General features: G+C 38.4%; 1 protein-coding gene across 1 annotated transcript in view; it reads right to left on the reverse strand.

Moving 5' to 3' along the window:
- LOC130369340 (dynein axonemal heavy chain 3-like) overlaps positions 1-21,082 on the reverse strand; it is a 101,356-nt gene that overhangs the window by 53,041 nt on the left and 27,233 nt on the right. The window contains exon 4 of the mRNA XM_056574480.1: positions 9,372-9,510. Coding sequence (XP_056430455.1) covers positions 9,372-9,510 — 139 coding nt within the window. The remainder of the gene's footprint in view (positions 1-9,371; positions 9,511-21,082) is intronic.

Below are 21,082 nucleotides of genomic sequence, written 5' to 3' on the forward strand. Positions count from 1 at the left end.
TTCAATCAAGGATGTAGCTTTATTCCATTAATACAGTGACTATGTTTCTGTGGTCTCACACCACCATTGTCAATCTTCTTGTACCTACTCCGTTGGACCCAGGACCGAGGCCCCTGTGACTGCATGCACCCATTTCTTGCATTTTACTACTCCGATGTGCTGTTCCACCTTTCTGCTTGGCATATATATATATATATATATATATATATATATATATATATATATATATATATATATATTTGCTTGGCATATCTCTCTCTCTCTCATATATTGTGATGTATATGATTATTATTTTATTTTTTTGCATTAATTTTTTAGCATTTTCTGGTTAGATGTGTTCTAACTGTGCCATAGCCCAAACATTAGTTTTTAATGTCATTTTGTAAATGCTTACCTAAAGTTAAAACCTGAGTTTTGGGAAGCTCTTGTTCTTCACTCAAATGCAGATAAGCAATGTTTGTAGTCATGTTATAATTAACATTGCTCTTATGGTCAACATTTTGACCAGTTTCACTAACCCTCACTAATCATCAGGGTATGTACAAAAGCCAGTTTCTTTCTTATTCAGTTTGTATACTTTTGCACGTAAATATGTTGCCCTGGCATATGCCACTTATTAGCCAATCACAAGGCTGTCCATAAGTCACTCTTGCGCAGTCTTGACTTTGTGCCTAGGCTCATTATTTTGTTGGAAGGTAAAAGTTTGGCTCAGTTTGAGGTCCAGAGCACTCTGAATAAGATTTTAATGAATATATGTCTGTACAATACTTCTTTCAGCTTTTTCTCAATCCTGACAGTGTCCTTATGCCAGCTACTGAAAAACACAGCATGATGCTGCCATCCATCACCATGCTTCACTGCCGGGATGGTATTAAGCAAGTGATAGGCAGTGTCAGATGTGATGCTTAGTATTGAGGCTAGAAAGTAACAACTTGTTTCTCACATCTTGAGAGTCCTGTAGGTGTTTTTATTTTTTTTTGCTAACTTCAGACTAAGGCTGGAAGCGCATACGGCAGGGGGGAGCTAAAACCTCACACTCCCGCATGCATTGGTATGCGCTCCCGTATGTCATTCATTTCAATGAGCCGGCCGGAGTTAAACGTTCTGTCCGGTCGGCTCATTTTTGCGCAGTATGCACTTTTACCCCGGACCTAAAACTGTGGTCAACCATGGTTTTAGGACCGGTTGTAAAAGCGCATACAGCGCAAAAATGAGCCGACCAGACCGAACGTTTCACTCCGGCCGGCTCATTGAAATGAATTACATACGGGAGCGCATACGAGGGCATATGGGAGCGCGAGGTTTTAGCTCCCCCCTGCCGTGTGCGCTCCCGTATGGGAGAAAACGTAATGTGAACCCAGCCTAACTTTTATGTGTCTTTTATGGAGCAGAGGCATCCAACTGGTCATTCTGCCATCCAGCCATTATTGGTGGAATGTTACAGCGATAGTTGACCTTCTCACAATTTCTCCCATCTGCACACAGGATCTTTAGAGCTTAGCCCAATGGGTGCCCAATGGGTTTTTGATCAACTCTAATGATAGTTCATTTCTCATGGTTCATATCACTGTAAAATGCTTAGTGTAAAGATTATACTCCCAAAATTGATATCACCAGAGCAAGTTCTGTGCAGCCATTGAGCCAGTGAAGAAATTTCGGAAGTTTAGCTCTGAAGACTGTAGAATTGTGAATAGAGCTCTATAATATAGCAAAGGCTGTATCTTGGTATTCATGAAAGATAAGTAATGTATTTACAAAGTTACCTTTATCAATATGTAAAATATTAACTAGTGCTGGGGGGACAGGGAGATATATCTTATCTTTAATCTGTTAAAATGTTTTCAGTGAAAAGGTATCATTGCTGATTTACAACCATAGATTTGTGTTAAAGAAGCGCTCCAGAACTTAAATTTTTTATATATTGCAGCATAAGCTATTAGAGAATAATGTAGAGGTTTTTGTATATGCTTTGTGCTCACCTGTTCTACCTGCTGTGGCAGGCATGCGTTTTGAGCAATATTGATTTCTGTTTCAGAGCAGATTTTTTTTATATACTGCTTACATTTCCCATGGATCCATGCCACAAGGTGCAAGTGATTTCACTTACACTCCATTAAAATGTTTAATGCTTACATTTGCTATGAATCCTCTGGCTTTGCAGAGAGAGAGAGAGACTGGAGAGTAATTACTACATTTCACCTAACGAGACCAAACTAATCAAATGTGTTGTTTAGATAAACATTGCCACAAGGTGAAAGTGATTTCACCAACACTCCATTAGAGTGTTTAGAAGTCTTCATGCTGTGTTCACATGTTGCATATTTGCACAACGTTTATCGTATGAAAATGCAAAATGCAACATGTCAACAAAGCCTTTGGGAGTTGTATAACTTCTAAATATCCTGATCTCATACATATAGCAGCACTATACAGATAGAGAGGAGGGGAGCAATTTGTGAGCTGCTAGGAGTGATATGGTAGGTGCAGTGCTGATGTTATCCTGTAGTTCACAGTAAGACAGCTGACTCAGGACAGACCACTTACTCTGACATATTAAGCACTATGTTTTTTTATAAGACTGGTGATCACATGGAAAAGTCACAGTACCAAAAGACATAGATGCAGCTGTGCTGGAATGAAACAAATGGTGCTGTGGCACTAGTGATTGTAAATTTGCATGACATGGGAAAAAACTGAAATACAATGTTGGCAACATGTCTACAGTTAAGATGTAGCCAGCATTAAAGATGTTAAGATATGGCTCCTTTATGCTATCCATAAGCTTACTGTTATAAGCTTCTCCGGGCCAGGTGCTCAGCTTCAACACAGGAAATCCATGTCCCCAAAATGGTCAGAAAGCGCAGATTTTGCCTTGTCTACTTATAAATGAGGGATGAAAATGTACTACAAGATCCTTAGAATAAAATTCTATAAATAAGAGGAGGAACTGCTTCATGAAACAATATGTGTCGTGAAGTGTATACTATTAAGGAAATCCCTCCCCCATTTACAAAAGACCCTCTGCTACTGCAGCCAGGAGATGCACCTACATGGAGCCATATGCTGAAACCTACTACAGCATGATCTAAAAGCTTGAACACTATAAAGCTTACCATATTTGTAACACCATTATAATATTCTATACTATATTCAAATAAAGGAAATGGGCAAATTTACATTTTTTATGAAAGTTTTTTCTATTTTTTTGATTATTTTATATAAGCCATTTGTGTGTGCCGATACATTTATTATAATTTTAAAGAAATTTATCAAGATCTAAGGTAAAAGAATTGTCTTATCATTACTATTCTCTAACTATTATTACTGCATCTCTTCCCAGTGCGCACACAATGCTTTACAAGATGGATTGAAGTATAAATATTTCAGTCATTTCGGAGAAGCGATCATTCTAATTCACTGATGTATAAAGCAGATTTCACATTGTTAATATTAATTGTCAATAAGGGATTTGCATTTTAAAAGGAGCTAATATGAAACAGCAGCTTAAGTCTAAAATAATTACACTTCTGATATACATATTAGTAGATTTTTGAAAAGGCAGTGGAAGGGAATTTCCCCATGTATATATTTAACGGGGAACTGACAACTGGTTTACCCGCACTAAACTCCATACACAGGGTTAAAGGGTGGGTAAACCATTCTTTGCATAATGGAGGCAGGAGCTGGCTTTCCAAGCTTTCCTGCCTTTCCTCTGTGCTCAGATATTTCCTACCACCTTCTAAATATGCATAAGTTCTCACTATCATGTCCTAATGACAGGAGAGCATATCCCCATATCCTCAGGTGCCACTCTCATTATAAGTCGGGAGTAGTGAAGGAGTAGAGCCTGCGGTGTGGTCATGGGACTCTCTCTTTATAAGAGGGTGAGAAGAGGTGTGAAGGCTTATCTGAGCATGGAGGAAGGAGGCAGGGAAGCTCAGAAAGCCAGCTGCCTCCTCCATTGCGTAAAGGGTGGCATTAGCATATTAACACTAAGGCCTATAACAACACAGGACCAATGATCGGGGTAAGTGGTACATTGGATTGATCGGTTCACCGGCTATAACCCTGTGTATTCTGTTAGGTGCGGGTGAGCAAGCTGTCAGTTTGCATTTAAAGAATATAATGCTTTTTTGGTCTTCTTAGTTATAATGCATTCAAGGGGTAAACTTCCTCATCAGACAAAAACAAAATATATTTAAAAAAAAAAGATATGGCATAAAATAACTAATGCAGGGTTAATAAATGGGTGAGGCTGGGTGGGGACAAATCAATAAATACAATAAATAGCATTAATAAAACATAAAATTGAGAATAAAGGTAACAATAAATATATCATTGTTACATATGTGAAAAAACTTCAATAAGGATTAAAAATGCCTGTAATGGATACAGTATAAACTGTTTAATATAAAACCATTTTAAAATACCTACTAAAAGAAGCAGCTTGGCCTATGTATATGCTATGGCGATTACTTCAGAATGGCAGAGGGGGCTAATATAAATGGTATAAAAAAGGAGAGCTCTTGGGGCAATACAAAAATAGCAGATTTGTAGATTGGGGAGAATCCATGGGTAATCTCTTCTGCTGAACCATAAAGGGCACCATTGGACTGCTCCTGCATAGGCCTTGTAAATGTGAGAAACCTGCTCCCATTCATGTGCAGGTTAGTTTCAGTGTCTTCCTTCTGTTTGCATCTCCTTGAAGTGAATGTCTGGGTGTCCTATAGACCTAACAAACCATTTTATTGTACCATTTATGATATTCCTCTAAAGGGCTATATTATAATAGCCACATCTGCCACTTTGATGTTTATGCAAGCCCAATTCACACTGGTTTTAATGTCTGACATTTTCAATCCTTACTGATGTATGCATTTTTATTTACATCTCTAACAAATGCCCCTTTATTGTTATTTTATTACTCATTTATGTCAGCTGAATTGTATTGATTGTATTTATTGACTTGTCCCTTCTGGACACAACTATTTTTTTTCATTTTACTTTTTTCAGCTGCTGTGTGAGTTTCTTTCTATCTGATGAAGTAGTTTACAGTGTACAGACTGTTACCTTCTAATCCTACTGACATATTTAAAAAACAACTTAAATATATTGTTGATCATGGGCTAAATAATAGTTCTCTTACTATGAAGCAAGTCAAATACATCATGGTTGACTTCTCTGTCAATGCCATTTTTTCAATCTCTCCCCAAAATTCACACGTTTACCCCCCTTCCCCTCCCTTTAGGTCTATTAAGGTCAGCACTGGATTCTGAAAAGAAAGCCTATGTGCTTGGGTGGATGCATTTCCAACATGCCATGGCATATTTAAGATATAAAGTATCCATTGGCAGCTCAAGACCAAGTTAAATGGTCTAGGGAATATTTTTTGGTTATGGTGAATGTAACATTATACTCGGTCATTCTACTTGACAGAGAAGGCAGTAAAATGGTACATATGCCCCATACCCCGATGGTCTGCAGAAATTCCTTCTATTGGCTATACAGAATTTGTTTTCCCACAATTACTGACCAAGTGGTAGATATTTCTACCCCCTATGTGTTGATCTGTAAATTTGTAATATTATACATAAACATATACTAAAGCTGTGACTTCTATTTAAACATGGCTTTGTCTATTTGATTTTAGTATGAGTAAGGGTGCTACATGCATCTGAAATGTGTCACTTTGTTCCCCATGTATTATATCTTTTTTATTATGTGCTATTAACTGGTGCCACCCTGCACTGTCCAAAACGCAGACAGGCTGGCTAGGTAAGCCGAACTTCATAGTAACACCTTAAAATATGTTTCTTAAATTTTTTGGGAATTCTTTTTTTGAAACTTTTTCATAGGATGCACCCTCTACTCTTTTCTAAAAGTCACATCCAATTTCTATATTCTTCCAGGATGGCTTCTGCCCTGAGTCATACACTTTTACATGCATAGTTGTTACCAAAAGGTGAAACAAATTACCAAAAATTTACACTGTATATACTATGCAATATATACTAAATATCCAAACATACCGTCCTACGTGAAGTGCCCTTCCTATGTTGTTGCCCTCTCAGCTTATATACATTCCATGCTAAAATGCTAAGACTAGTATTGGAATGGTAGAAGATTGATAAGAATTCTTGTTAAAACAACAAGCTACATCTGGGCACCAGCTGTTCTATTTTCAATTATATTTTCTTTGGTGTAAATACTCTACAATCTGCTTGTTCATATGGTATTATTGCATAGCCATTGTGACCATTTCATTATATTATAATTAATACTTTAAAACTTTTTAAGCCAGCATTTATTATAAAAGTTTTATTTTGTAGTTAAATTAGATTGAATGTAACTTAGTTACTTATGTTAGCCATTGCAATGCACATAATCCTTGTTATAATGACAAAAAGTTCAATTTATTGTATTAGTGATATCAGATATGAGAATGTGTATTTTATTGTATAGTTTTATCCAGGATTTCTTTAGATAGAGTAAGAAAATTGACTTTCTTCCATAAGAGGTGAACATGAATGCAAGTTAATAATCCATATGCTGCAAATTATATCTATGAAAGGTCTGACAAGCTCCTTACAAGCCCATCTGCTCAATTACTTTACTGAAGCAATTTTATTTATACATTTATATATATATTTACTGCTCAAGTCTTCCTCCCAAGTATGTCACACAACAGCCGCAAAATAATAGGTAGAATTATAAAATGCTGTAAAGTTTTCTGACAATAGACAGTTCTATTTAATATCCCCTTAAAGGACATCAGCAGCAAAAAACAACTTATCCCCTATCCATAGGATAAGGGATAACTGTTTTACGCAGGGGGTCTGACCGCAGAGACCCCCGCGATCTCCTGAACGAGGCCCCCGCAATAGAGCTCAGTGAGAGTGCTAATGCGAGTAGCGTTGACCTAGAGAGGTTGACAATTACGCCCCCTCCCCAGTTCTATGGGAGAGGCGGGGAGGCACGAACGCGGCCACTCCGCCTCTCCCATAGAACTACATGGAGGAGGCATGTTGGCCGCAACGTCAAGCTGTGGGCGGCATGCCTCCTGCACAGGAGAGCCGCGGCAGAGCCGTGGCCCCGTGCAGTAGATCGCGGGGGACCCAGCGGTCGGACCCCATGCATTTGAACACTTATCCCCTCTCCTGTGGATAGGGGATAAGTATTTTTTTTGCTGCAGATGTCCTTTAAAGTGTACATGTCACCAACAAAAGCTTTTCATATGATGTAAATAATACCATTTTATGTATATTTATAATATACATTGATTAAAAAATGAGTATATTTTTGGGTGAAAAAATGCTGTCTCTGCAGCTATTGCCTGTGTGTATCTATGAGGAGACCTAATACAGGAAGTGAGGGCAGGAGAAGAAGGGCTCTGTGCTTGTCAATCATCCTGCTGTGTGAGCAAGGGGAGTGTCATAGAGCCTTAGTGTGCAGAGCCCTGCTTGTCCACACATACTTCCTGTATTTAGACTCCTCAAACAGACACACAAACAATAGCTGTAGGGACAAAAATGTACACATATTTTAACCAATGTATATTACAAATATATATGTTATTATCTACATTATATAATAAGTTTTTGTTGATGACAGATACACATATACCATTTAACAGCAAAGTAAATGTTGTTTCCATATCTCCTATTCACTGTTGACAAAATGGGATTAGGAATCTCCATTGTGAGAATTCTTCCATCCAGTCAACATACAATATTTGTAAATAAAAGAAAATGTATCACGAAACACTGATCTTCCCTCAATTGCTCTTAAAATTGTCTTTGTGAAAAATGTTATAAGGTCAATTATGAGTAATTTGCCTTCATTTAGATAATAGGGTTATGCATTCAACATATTTAAATACTGGATGGTAAAAAAATGGGTAGTCAAAATGCATCTCTATTTTAGGATCAACCAAAGCTTTGCAATAATATGTTTATGCTACACCAATTTCCAGAAGGTCATTGACATTTCAACATAACCCCCCCTTTGTCCTTTGCAAAATCAATATTGTATCAGACAAAAGTACATGTCAAGCCTAAAAATTACATTCATCAATACAAAGGCTGAAAGATGAATCTGTAATAGAGCTTTCTAAGCCTTTCAGCATTTTTTTATTATGTGGGACAAGGGACTTCTTAAGAATTTACATACACACACACATATATATATATATATATATATATATATATATATATATATATATATATTTGTGTGTGTGTGTGTGTGTGTGTGTGTAAAATTATAAAAAAAAAAGGTATATGTACATAGAAATTTGCCCATTATAAAATAGCATCTAAGCAGATTAGCTTAGCTTTACCTAGTGGTTTAAAGCTTCATTTTACCCTAATAGCTCGTCAGCTGGCTAGTGAGTTCCTCCCAGGGTAGGAAAAAAAAGAACATGACATTTGGCAATGTATTGTAGAATGAACTATGGTTAAAAGGTAAATATTTATACATGTAACATCTAATTTTAAGAGGAATATAATCATGGAGGTCAATGCACAATTACTATCACATTAAAGTGATAATAATCACTGTGATAGTACATCACTAGGCATTTCCTTTAAAAAGGACCTATGGTTAGTCAATAAAAATTGTTCTTTTTATATCACTTTGTAGCTTTGGGTGCATTAATTCTAATAGTGATTTTTTTACTTTCTTGCTATGCCCATTGGTTCCCGAGATGAAAGGCCTTTGTTATTTCATTGACTATCAGGGGTAGGAACTTAATTGCAAAACAGGGTGTGACCACTGTGCTAAGGGGGTGCTTTGAGGAGGGTCATAGGTTGTGATTAGGAACTTTATTATCAAACTCCCTGAAAATGATGCACGCCCCCTCAGCCTCCTATTCAGACCCCCTCATCCTAGCATTCCCACCCCATTTCTACGCCCATCTGACTATTCAGTGAAAAGTGCATATTGTCAACCAAATAGTAAAATCTCAGAAACTGGGGGTAGCAACATAGCAACAAAGCAAAAACATAATTGGAATAAGAGCACCATATAACTGATAGAAATATGTTGTCTCATGTACAGTTATGTACTATTACATTGATGTGAAAGCTTAATTAAGACAAAAATTTTGAGACAAATTTCATATTTGATTAATAATCCCTTAGTTCTTTAATACTTTATTGAACAATTCCAAACACACAGACTTTCTTTTTTCCCTGGTAAAAATGTCTTCACGGCATATGTATTTTCAGAACAAATCATCTGTTTTGCAGAATGGCTTATTTTTTTGTCTAGAGGGTAGTATGCATAAGAATAATTCCTCCACTGCACTTGTCAAATATTCATGTATTAATAGCAATGAGAGCAACTTGCAAAATATGACACAAATCCATACATACCTTTGTTAAATCCTGAAGGGATTTGCTCCACACCTTGCAAAGTTCTGCTGGTACGTATGAATAGATTCCCTGAAGCCATTTTATACTAAGTGGAGACACCATACAAGGGTCGATGGATCCTTCAATAAGCCTGTAATATCTACAGAATGAAAATGCAGTGTGAGAACAGTTTCAAAAGCTTTGCTGTTCCCTCAGCAGATATTATGAATAGAAAAGAATTTCATTTTTTTTCCTTCAAAGTATGTGACACCCTAGATAAAAAAAATATATATATGACAGACTCTGCATCCTGTCACAACCTTGTGCTAGGAGATGTCAGGAATGAGTGTCTAATAACAGTTCTTGGGAATAATACAGTTAAGCCTATGATAACAGACTGACTTACTATTCCCTTGATTAATGTTCTTCCCAGTAAGCGCTGCCTCCATTTCAGCCATTCTAAATTAAGCTAATTATTTCCTCACCCTCCTGTCAATTAGCTTCAATTTTGCAATATCAACAAGTTTAAACTTAAACAGAATTTGCATAATAAAATCATTAAAATCCTTTTAGAGGACATATGCAAATGGGATAGCTATGAAACACAATTTGAATTTTTCCGGGGAACCTAAAATGTAGGACAGAGAACACTTTTTACTTCATGAAAGAGCATTGTACGTACACGATACTACAAAATGATAAAGATGTCATTAAAAGTATCATTTCTACATTTCACCATGAATACTATATGAAATGCAATAAGATATATTCAGAATATAGAAATACTTAGAGAGATAGTTTGCTTTTACTTACAATGGTGGTCTCTAACCTGTGCTTCCCCAAGCTTTTGTGAAACCAACACTTTGAGTATGCCCTGACAGCCATGTTTCACAACAGTAAGAGATTGACAGGTTTAAATAGGACCTGTGGCCACTCCCCCCCAAAAATAGATTTACTGTGAGAAAATTGCTGCGGGTAGCCTTGTCACACAACTTTTTGCAGTTTCTAATTATGCCCTTCTGCTCCTGAAATATGAGGATTTATAGTTTGTCTGACATTTTAGGAAATCTGCACAAACTTAATTTTAATAATGTATATTAGGTGAAGAGCAGGGTTATACAGTCAGGGGGTGTGAATGTTTCACATTTGGGGGGTGTATACCTTATACACAACCCCTGGCGGTATAATCCTGCCTATTATCTGACATTAACTCCCATTTTTAGGATAAAGTTGACGCCCATCTGACGGATTCCTTGAATTCTCAGACAAACTATAAACCCTCATATTTTAGGAAGGAAGAGAAAATCGACAAACTGTAAAAAACTGTGTGACCAGGGTAATGTAAGCTATTTAATGATAAAGCAATCTAATTTGGGGGTATACGGCAACCATTTTTAGACCAAATAATTTTTATATACAAACTTTGTTTTAGATTTGATTATCATGTGTTATTTAAGACCATGTTTACACAATTAATTTTTGCCTTTTTATACCCATAAAATGCCATAAAACGATGTTTTACCGCTAAAAAAGGCAACAGTTGGTTTAATAGAACTCAGTAGTAAAACAGTAATTAAAGCATACACCCATTAATTTTACAACTTTTTTCCTATGGCCTTAAAATTAATTACTCTTTTTTTCTAAAATTTATTTTTTTTGCCATAAAAAAGTCACATTTTCATCCAAAATGTTTGAAAACTGCATTTTTTTCATGAAAATCTAGTGCTTTTAGAGCTGATCATGCTAATCCTAAACATGAAAACATGGCCTAAAGCTGATCTATGCCAATATAAGAGCAAATTATTACAGCTACCTGGCTGTACTTTTAATAGTCAATGGGGGACATTTACTAATCTAGTCTATTCTGGGTATGCTTATAGACCAGTGTATGGGGTAGTCTCCTGTCTATTGTGCTCCTAATTTATCAAATTTATCAAAGACTTTCTGTGCAACACATTTAGACAGGAAAAACCAGTCTAAATCCTTTGATAAATCTCCCCCAATATGTCACAAACAAATATTGTGCAATTTGGACAATTTCTAATTATGCAAATTTTAAACATTACTGCAAAACCGTAATGATGCTGCACTTCACATGACAACTGTTTGTGGCCATGTTTGGGCACATTAAATATAGCACAAAGAACTAGCTTCACAAGACAGAGTATTGTTTTTTTCTAAGCTGACCATTTTGCACCAGTCATCTTGGGAAATGTTAAGCCAAGATAAATGATAAGGAAATACACATTTGTATGCAGAGTAGCCTGCCAGTTTACATTAGAATGGGCTAAGAGAGGCACAGAGAGCACTCCCTAAACAAAATGGCACATACAGTACCAAAATGGCACAAAGGTGATAGATAAAAGAATATAGCTGGTCCAAAAATATGAGGCAGCTGTAGTCTGTCCTCAGTCCTATCAGGCACAAGGCGTCAACATTTTTGGTACATTTTACATAGCACAGCATACTTAGGTGACAGATCCACTTTAAATAAACAATTATTAATATAATGCTAAGCCATTAAAAATAGATCATTGTAAATGTACTATTTAAACATATAAGGATCAATGGATTCTTTTCTAGTCTGTAAAATAAATTTATATTACAGCAAGGTTAGTAGATGAGGTAAAATTCTCTTTGACTTCTTAGTTTCCCATCAGCAAAGTATAGACCATTTTAGGACTGTGCCCTGTTTATAGACAACGTACAGTAGCCTGTATTCCGATTAGGACAATGGTTATAAAATACATTTTCCTCACAATTGAAAACAATTGATGTTTTGTAGTATGTTCACCTCATGAAGCATACTGGTTCCCCTTAAAGAGTTTCAGATAGTAGGAATTATTTAGGGCAAAAGTATGGGCAATGCTCTGGGCAAAATTAAGGCAATGCTCTCTACTGCTACCAAACGGGACCAATGGAGACCTGTCACTATGGAAAGGCATTTTAAGTTATCATTTATTAACATCATATTATAGAACAGGAGGAGCTAAGTAAAGGGATGCATGGTTTTGTGGGAAAAGATTCAGAATAACCACACTGCTCAAAAAAATAAAAGGAACACTAAGATAACACAACCTAAATCTGAATGAATGAACTAATCGTATGAAATACTTTTGTCTTTACATAGTTGAATGTGCTAACAACAAAATCACACAAAAACTATCAATGGAAATCAAATGTATCAACCCATGAAGGTCTGGATATGGAGTCATCCACGAAATAGTTAGGTCGGCACTGAAGATGTTTGCGGGTGCCAGGGACAAGGCATCCAATGTAGGTGAAGAAATCCCCCCAGATCTGAATCTTAAACCATTCCTTTCGTTCAAACTTTTCACCCGTTAAGTTATAGGATTGACAGAATTATTAAACAACATTGGGGTATCCTGGACAAATTATATCCTGGGTTAGAAGAATTTACCAACACGACCCTTATCTGTAATAAGCAACAAATGGACTTCAAAGGTGCGGTGGGTCTTTTGCGGCGCTGACTCGGAACAGGCACATCAGGTGAGTATAAAAGGTTTATTAAAATGCAACCTATAATAAACATTTTAATAAACCTTTTATACTCACCTGATGTGCCTGTTCTGAGTCAGCGCCGTAAAAGACCCACCGCACCTTTGAAGTCCATTTGTCGCTATCTACTTGGTTGGGAGGCTGCAGATCGGGATATAACAATCCTTACACGCTGTCCATTATTGTTTGTGAGCTCACACAACCTACTGGGGTAAGAGCAGGGGTCAATTCCTGAGGAAAAAGTGTGGAAACTCACCCATGATTTTCACTCAAGGGCTAGTCCTGCATGACTCCTGCTAATGGGAACAGTGTTCCTGCTCTGGAAAAAGTGCAGGAACTCCGTTCCTGTGCGTTCCTGCAGGACTTGAGCCCTGGGTAAGAGGCTTTAAAAAGAATCCTTCTACCAATACCTACCCAGTCGGTTTCACGCTATGGAGCACTCTCTATTATATTTTTACTTATCTGTAATAAGAGAGCCCCGAATATAAATGATAAACTAGTTTGTGGGGATGTCGGGAGTAAAAAAAGTCAGCAATCCTTCTTATGTACCCAGAAGACAGGTACAAATCCCTGTTTGAACTGTGCCCAATGTACCAACGTGATGAGAACTAACAAGATTACTCACCCTCACTCAGGCAAAACCTTCCCGATTAATAGATTTTTCACATGTCAGTCCAAAAACTTTATCTATGTGATCAAATATCCGTGTGGTCTCCTATACATTGAGGAAACCACCCAGCCTGTGGGGGACCGCATTAACAGACATAAGTCTAACATCCCTTGTAAAAACCTTTTGTTACCGATCCCTAATCATTTTCATAAGCAAAACCACAACATCGCCCAGCTACAGTTCCAAGTCATTGATGAGGTGATTCCACCACGAAGAGGTGGAGATATAAAAAAAACTGTTAGCCCGGAAAGAGGCATATTGGATACATAAATTAGACACGCTGGAACCTCGCGGCCTCAATTGTGAATATGAACTATCTTATTTACTGTATTGAACATGACATTTTGTATACATGTACTTACTGACGTGTCTCTCTTCCTCTCGTAGTTACAACAGCCAACATGAAGCACCACCCCATTACTACGTTCCATTCATGAAATGTATCACCTGTTTTTTACTTTTTTCATTCTGGGACTGTGATGTCATAAGGGGGAGGAGATCTGGGATTATATTTATTGTTGGTGACGTGTATCTTTAGTGGCGGGCGCTTTAAATAGTGTCCGTGTTCATTATGTTGCCATGCAGTTGAAAAAGGCAGTAGTGGTCGGAATGCGTGCTATGTTTGTATATGCATCGCTTTGCCTGAATAAAGAAACACTTTATAGCAGACGTTGGTGTGGCGGGATTTCTTTACCTACGTTGGATATGGAGTCACACTCAAAATCAAAGTGGAAAACCACACTACAGGCTGATCCAACTTTGATGTAATGTCCTTAAAACAAGTCAAAATGAGGCTCAGTAGTGTGTGGGGCTTTCACGTGTCTGTATGACCTCCCTACAATGCCTGGGCATGCCCCTGATGAGGTGGCGAATGGTCTCCTGAGGGATGTCCTCCCAGACCTGGACTAAAGCATCCGCAAACTTCTGAACAGTCTGTAGTGCAATGTGGCGTTGGTGGATGGAGCGAGACATGATGTCCCAGAAGTGCTCAATCGGATTCAGGTCTGGGGAATGGGCGGGCCAGTCTATAGCATCAATGCCTTCCTCTTGCAGGAACTGCTGACACACTCCAGCCACATGAGGTCTAGCATTGTTTTGCATTAGGAGGAAACCAGGGCCAACCGAACCAGCATATGGTCTCACAAGGGGTCTGAAGATCTCATGTCGGTACCTAATGGCAGTCAGGCTACCTCTGGCAAGCACATGGAGGGCTGTGCGGCCCCCCAAAGAAATGCCACCCCACACCATTACTGACCCACCGCCAAACCGGTCAGGCAGGAGGATGTTGCAGGCAGCAGAATGTTCTCCACGGTGTCTCCAGACTCTGTCACGTCTGTCACATGTGCTCAGTGTGAGCCAGCTTTCATCTGTGAAGAGCACAGGGCACCAGTGGCGAATTTGCCAATCTGGGTGTTCTCTGGCAAATGCCAAATGTCCTGCGCTGTGTTGGGCTGTAAGCAAAACCCCCATCTGTGGACATCAGGTCATTTTCAATCAGTTTTGCTTCCTGAGTGGACAGTGTGATTTCACAGAAATTTGATTGATTTGGAGTTACATTGTGTTGTTTAAGTGTTCACTTTATTTTTTTGAGCAGTATATAATTTGTTGACTGAATTTCCCACTCATTCTGGGCTTAAATCTAGTGGGCATTAATACTCAATGGTAGACAGCTTTCCCTTTATGTACATTAAGAGGAAAATTTATCAAAACCTGTCCAGAGGAAAAATTGCTGAGTTGCCCATAGCAACCAATCAGATCGCTTCTTTCATTATTCAGAGGCCTTTTCAGACAAGAAAGAAGCGATCTGATTGATTGCTATAAGCAATTCAGCAACTTTTCCTCTAGACAGGTTTTGCTAAATCTCGCTTTAAATGTACATACTAAGATAGCTGTCAGCCACCAACTGGAATTCATACACCAGAACAACCAGGGGTTTCAAACAATAAGTTTCACCTTATACTTAATATTTTTCCACAAAACTTGCTTATGTATCAATCTACTCAGCTCATCCTGCTCTATAACTGGAACTCTATATATTAAATGCCATTTTCATGGTAAACAGTTCCCTTTAAATAGCCTTGAAAATGATTGGGATTATTAGCTAGACCAGAGAAACACCTATAGTTGGCAATGAAGAAATATTTTTGCTCCTGAAAAACAATTTTGAATAGATTTATGAGTAGAGAACCTAAAGCACAAATCCAACAATAGCATGTGTGCGTTTTTTGAAAATGCCCAATCTAAATACCTGTTCAGATGGGCTGTTTAGTACGTTCCAGGCACAGAGCTCTGCGCCAGAGCCTTGCGCTGGTTTCATGTGAAATCGTACCAAGCATAAGATCTTGAGCTCTGGATTTCGTGCTAGGTATGGCTACCTAGGAGACCAGTACTGTTGAGCGGCATAGGCCATATTCGAATTTGGGATATTTCGCGAATATATGGCCGAATATTCGTCATATATTAGCTGAATTCGCTAATATTCGTAATATTAGCGTTTTTCGCCTATGTGAAAATTCGCATATGTGAAAATTTAGGAACTTTATATGTATGTTGCTAATCTCCGACAACTGTATTTGCATCATTCTCATTGGCACACAAGCTAAAAGAAGGGAGGGATCAAAATTCTCGAACATTCGCATATGCGAATATTTGCATATGCGAATATTCGCCCGGAGATCTCACACAGTAGTATTAGAGCTTTCTTTAGACCACACAAGCTGGAAACAGAGAGGGTTGATCACTGTGATGTGTACTGTGAAAAAAAAGCGAATATTCGTAATTTCGAATATATAGTGCTATATTCACGAATAAAATTCGAATTGCGAATATTCGTAAGCAACACTAGAGACTAGCATGAGGATCAGGCACAGAGCGCGCCTATAGGATTTGTCAGGACTGTCCTAAATAGCTCCTCTGAACAAGGGGCTGTGCAATTATGGAAAAAAAATATTGGATTTGTGCTCTAAAAATTATTTTACTTGGTATCATTTTTACATGTTTATAAATATTAGTCTAGATGATGAATGTTACTTAAATTGTCTAGATTTACTTCCACAAGAGCAAAACAGGTAAAAATGCCAATATGCTATTTCAAGCAATTTTATCTCTTTCCAGCCCTAATAATCCTATAATAGTGCATTTTCTATGAGCAGCTGGTGCATAGAAGCTCTGGGGACTTGTGTCAATTTGTCAGCTCTATACCAAGTAATACCAAGAAGCACAAAGCTTGGAGTCACCTACCCTTACTTTATCTGTTGGGAGGAACAACCTAACATACTTTAACATACATGACCAGTGAAAAGATATTGTATTTATTTGTGATAAAAATAAATATTTCCAAAGGGTATTTGTGATTGTGAAATATGTCCGTAAAGCATGGTAACAAATATAACAATAATACAGTTAGATTTCACACTCTAATCCTCATAACAGTCCCTTCCCACCTCTATGATCCATATTCCTTGCCAGTTTATTGTTGAACTACTTGATAATGGGGGTAGTGTACAATATTCTAGGCTGCTTTGCAGTCTTATTAGTAACTGGTAAGGCTCTTAATAGATTCTATGAAAAACATTAGCCTTTCTGTCACTATGTCTACTACAAAATAATGTTTATATTGTTATAAAGACAAATAATATTGTTACAAATGTACACAACCTGAATAATAATGGTATGATTTAGTTGGTCACTCCGGGACCTACGGATAGAACATATTTTATGTCTTGTACAGTATATTGATTTCCATTTCATATGCCCAGGAAAGAACACGGTTTATGCTTATCCTTATCAATATTGGAGATAATACTGGAACAATTAATAACAAGGCCAAGACATTTGGGCCACTAAACAAACCTCTAGGCTTTGATATAGATTGTGCTTTACTTGATCGATAAATTGACCTATAGGCATTCATTATAATAAGGCAGTTTCCATACAAGGACTACAACACACCAATAAGTAAGTCACGGCATGATCAGTAATACAGCTTCAATGGAATCAGCACAGGTGGAGATGATCTAGTTGGAAAAGCAATATTTTGAACATAAACATTTTAATGGCTTATATTTGATTTATTTAGTAATGGCATTTTGGGAGATCCCCATTTGCAATTTTAAATCTTGCATTAAAAAAGTTATTTGTTTATTTATTTTTACAAAGAAGCTTGTATCACCTCCAACAAAATAAAAAGGGTTTGTAGGCATTCTAAAGGCAATATTTTAGCTACAAATATTGTTTTAAACTGCTGACACTATTAGTTGTCAGTGTAAGGAGACACATGGTACCTTTCATATATCTGTATGTGCTACCATAACATATAAAAAATGCTTTTATTCTGTGGTGCCAAGTTTAAGCCCCTGCTTAAGTGCTGAGTGCTGGAACACCAGTCATTTTCTAGCACCAATCCCTGTTTCCAGAGCTTGCATCTGCAAGCAGTTTGTATGCACAGCGCAGAAATTAAATGTGAAAACAGGACTGAGCTTCCAGCTGACTGTCAATCAAGCAGAGACAGGGATGGAAGGGAGAGCAAGGAGGCTTTCCAGTCCTTAGCACTTTAGGGGCTTTGGAATGCTGCTTTGACTCGTCGCACATGGGAATAAAAGCATTTTTTATAAATTATGGAAGCATAGACAGATAAATGAAAGGTACTATGTGTTTTATTACCTGAACAATTATCTAACAGTATCAGCAGTTTGGAATGGGCATTGCAGCTGATGGATTCACTTTAACATATAACATCCTCTGTATATATTTGACCATCCACTCTAAACTGAATTTTCTAACAAAAAAATAGGATTTTTTGAACTTTGTTGCTCCAGTATATTTTGGATATGCATTAATTTCTATTTATTACATTTTGCTTGCCATTTAAAAGCACAATTAAAATGGGGCTAAATAAAGAACTGTGCCCCCCTGCGTAGTTAAGGGTTAAGGGCAATACATGTAGATTCAATAATGGCATTATATTTCTATGACACTGCACTTGTGATTGAATTATTTTACAACAGAATTTTATCCAAAGATTTACCATAGGGATTTTGATAATCGCATACTTAGAAAATAAAAGGTTTGAATTGCAGCTCACTCCTAGACTGCTTTAAAGTTGAAATATTGCTTTACATTGAATGCTTGAAGATCACCACTCTGAAAACATTGAGGTGTAATACTTAAATCATGGCTTAAATAGTTACCACTTCAGTACTGTAAAAGACTGGTCAGAATATCATTTTTGTAAATGTTTGAAAAAGTGAAAAAGGTCATATTTAACTATTGATAAAACTCTCATACCCCAATAGCATTTGGTAAACGCACTTTTAAGCATAGGGTTCAGACTTTGTCCTCTCACTTGGTTGCCCTTAAAGATGACCTGTGCAGGCCAATCTAATATCAAAAATACACCTTTACAAAGTTTTTTCATATACAGTATCTTGGCTCAGCAATCAAAAAGGACACAATTTATTTTCACACAAGTTGTTACTTTTTCTTAAACATTTTAGTAAAACATTATCAGAAATATAAAAACATCCAATCCACAAAATTAGTCTCAGGATCCTACTCCTGTCACATAGAAACATAGAATGTGTCGGCAGATAAGAACCATTTGGCCCATCTAGTCTGCCCAATAATCTGAATCCTATCAATAGTCCCTGGCCCTATCTTATATGAAGGATAGCATAATGCTTATCCCATGCATGCTTAAACTCCTTCACTGTATTTGCAGCTACCACTTCTGCAAGGAAGGCCATGCATCCACTTCTCTCAGTAAAGTAATACTTCTCTGAACTCTCTCTAAAGCAGGGGACTCAAACTCCCGGCCGGCGGAACGAAAGTTTGTGGCCCGCACCAGGTATGTGTAATTTGTATTGCCTGATGCCCGGGACATGCAGTTCCGGGCACTAGGCAGGTAACTTCTTCAGGTGTTTAGCCCTGCTTCGGGCAAGCATTGCTAAATGCTGGAAGGCTTCACTCACCCCACCCTCCTCCGTGTCTCCGTTTGGCTGGCCGGCTCGAGTCTGATGAGGGACATCGCGCATGTAACGTCAGTCTGATGAGGGACATCGCGCACAGGAGGACGTCACTTGTCAGGCTGCCGCCGGAGAGGAGAAGCGCAGCGCAGGACAGGTAAGTGTGTCTATGTGTGTGTGTGCATGTGTGGGTGTCTGTCTGTCTGTGTGTGTGAGAGTCGGGGGGACGACGACGACAACAATGCTACCTAATGTGGGGAACCTGCTCCTACCAAATGTGGAGAACCTGCTTCTACCTAATGTGGGGAACCTGCTACTACCTAATGGGGAGAACCTGCTTCTACCTAATGTGGGGAACATGCTACTACCTAATGTGGGGAACCTGCTACTACCTAATGTGAGAAACCTGCTTCTACCTAATGTGGGGAACCTGCTACTACCTAATGTGGGGAACCTGCTACTACCTAATGTGGGGAACCTGCTACTACCTAATGTGGGGAACCTGCTACTACCTAATGTGGGGAACCTACTACTACCTTATTGGGGAACCTGCTTCTACCTAATGTGGGGAACCTGCTTCTACCAAATGTGGGGAACCTGCTACTACCTAATGTGGGGAACCTGCTACTACCTAATGTGGGGAACCTGCTACTACCTAATGCGGGGAACCTGCTACTACCTAATGCGGGGAACCTGCTACTACCTATCTGATGTGGGGAAACTGCTACTACCTACCTAATGTGGGGCACCTGCTGCCTACCTAATATGGGGAACCTGCTGCCTACCTAATCTGGGGAACCCCCAGAAGTAGCACCCCCATCATCTGTCAGTTCATGCTATTACCACAAGGGGGTACGGGGAATGGGGGGGTTGCTGGTGGATGATGAGGGGCGCATGATGGGGGCATTATATGTAAGGGACGCATGCGGCCCAGCCTCACCCAGCTGCTACCTCCAGTGGCCCCCAGATAATTTGCTCTAAAGTATCTATATCCTTCTGGAGATATGGTCACAGGGGTCCTTTTCTGGTCTATGTTACTCCACATGAGACTAGATCCACTTTTTAGTTCCCATCTTTTTCGAGTGACTACTTTCTTCTATCAAACGCCGGAAGAAGATGAATTAGTACGCAGTAAACTATTTCTCATCGTGACACAACCAGACTTTACTAAGGATTACCTACAATTTCACACCCACAACAGCTAGGGTAAATTTAGACCTCACTCTCAAAAACTCCACTTTACTACCCATTCCACTATCAAAAACTCCACTTTACTACCCATTCCATTCTGCTACTTTCCAGACTGCACCAACCAGACCTGCTACACAGGCCCACCTACCCAGGCTATCTAGGCCTAACATACACGTCTTACTCTATAGGTCACTTTACAGACCTGCAGGGCAATCAGTTCCGAATGCCGTTATTTACTGACCCAGCCAGACTAGGGATTTCCCATCAGCTACCAAAAAGAACCTAACTATGGGGTTTGAGCACTCAACCACTTGTCCTTAACAAGTTACCTATACTAGGCTGACTTTTTTCCACACTCCCAACACACTGTTTTCTAACCCAACTCTGCT

This window comes from Hyla sarda, chromosome 4, assembly GCF_029499605.1.
Source record: "Hyla sarda isolate aHylSar1 chromosome 4, aHylSar1.hap1, whole genome shotgun sequence".
Taxonomy (NCBI): Eukaryota; Metazoa; Chordata; class Amphibia; order Anura; family Hylidae; genus Hyla; species Hyla sarda.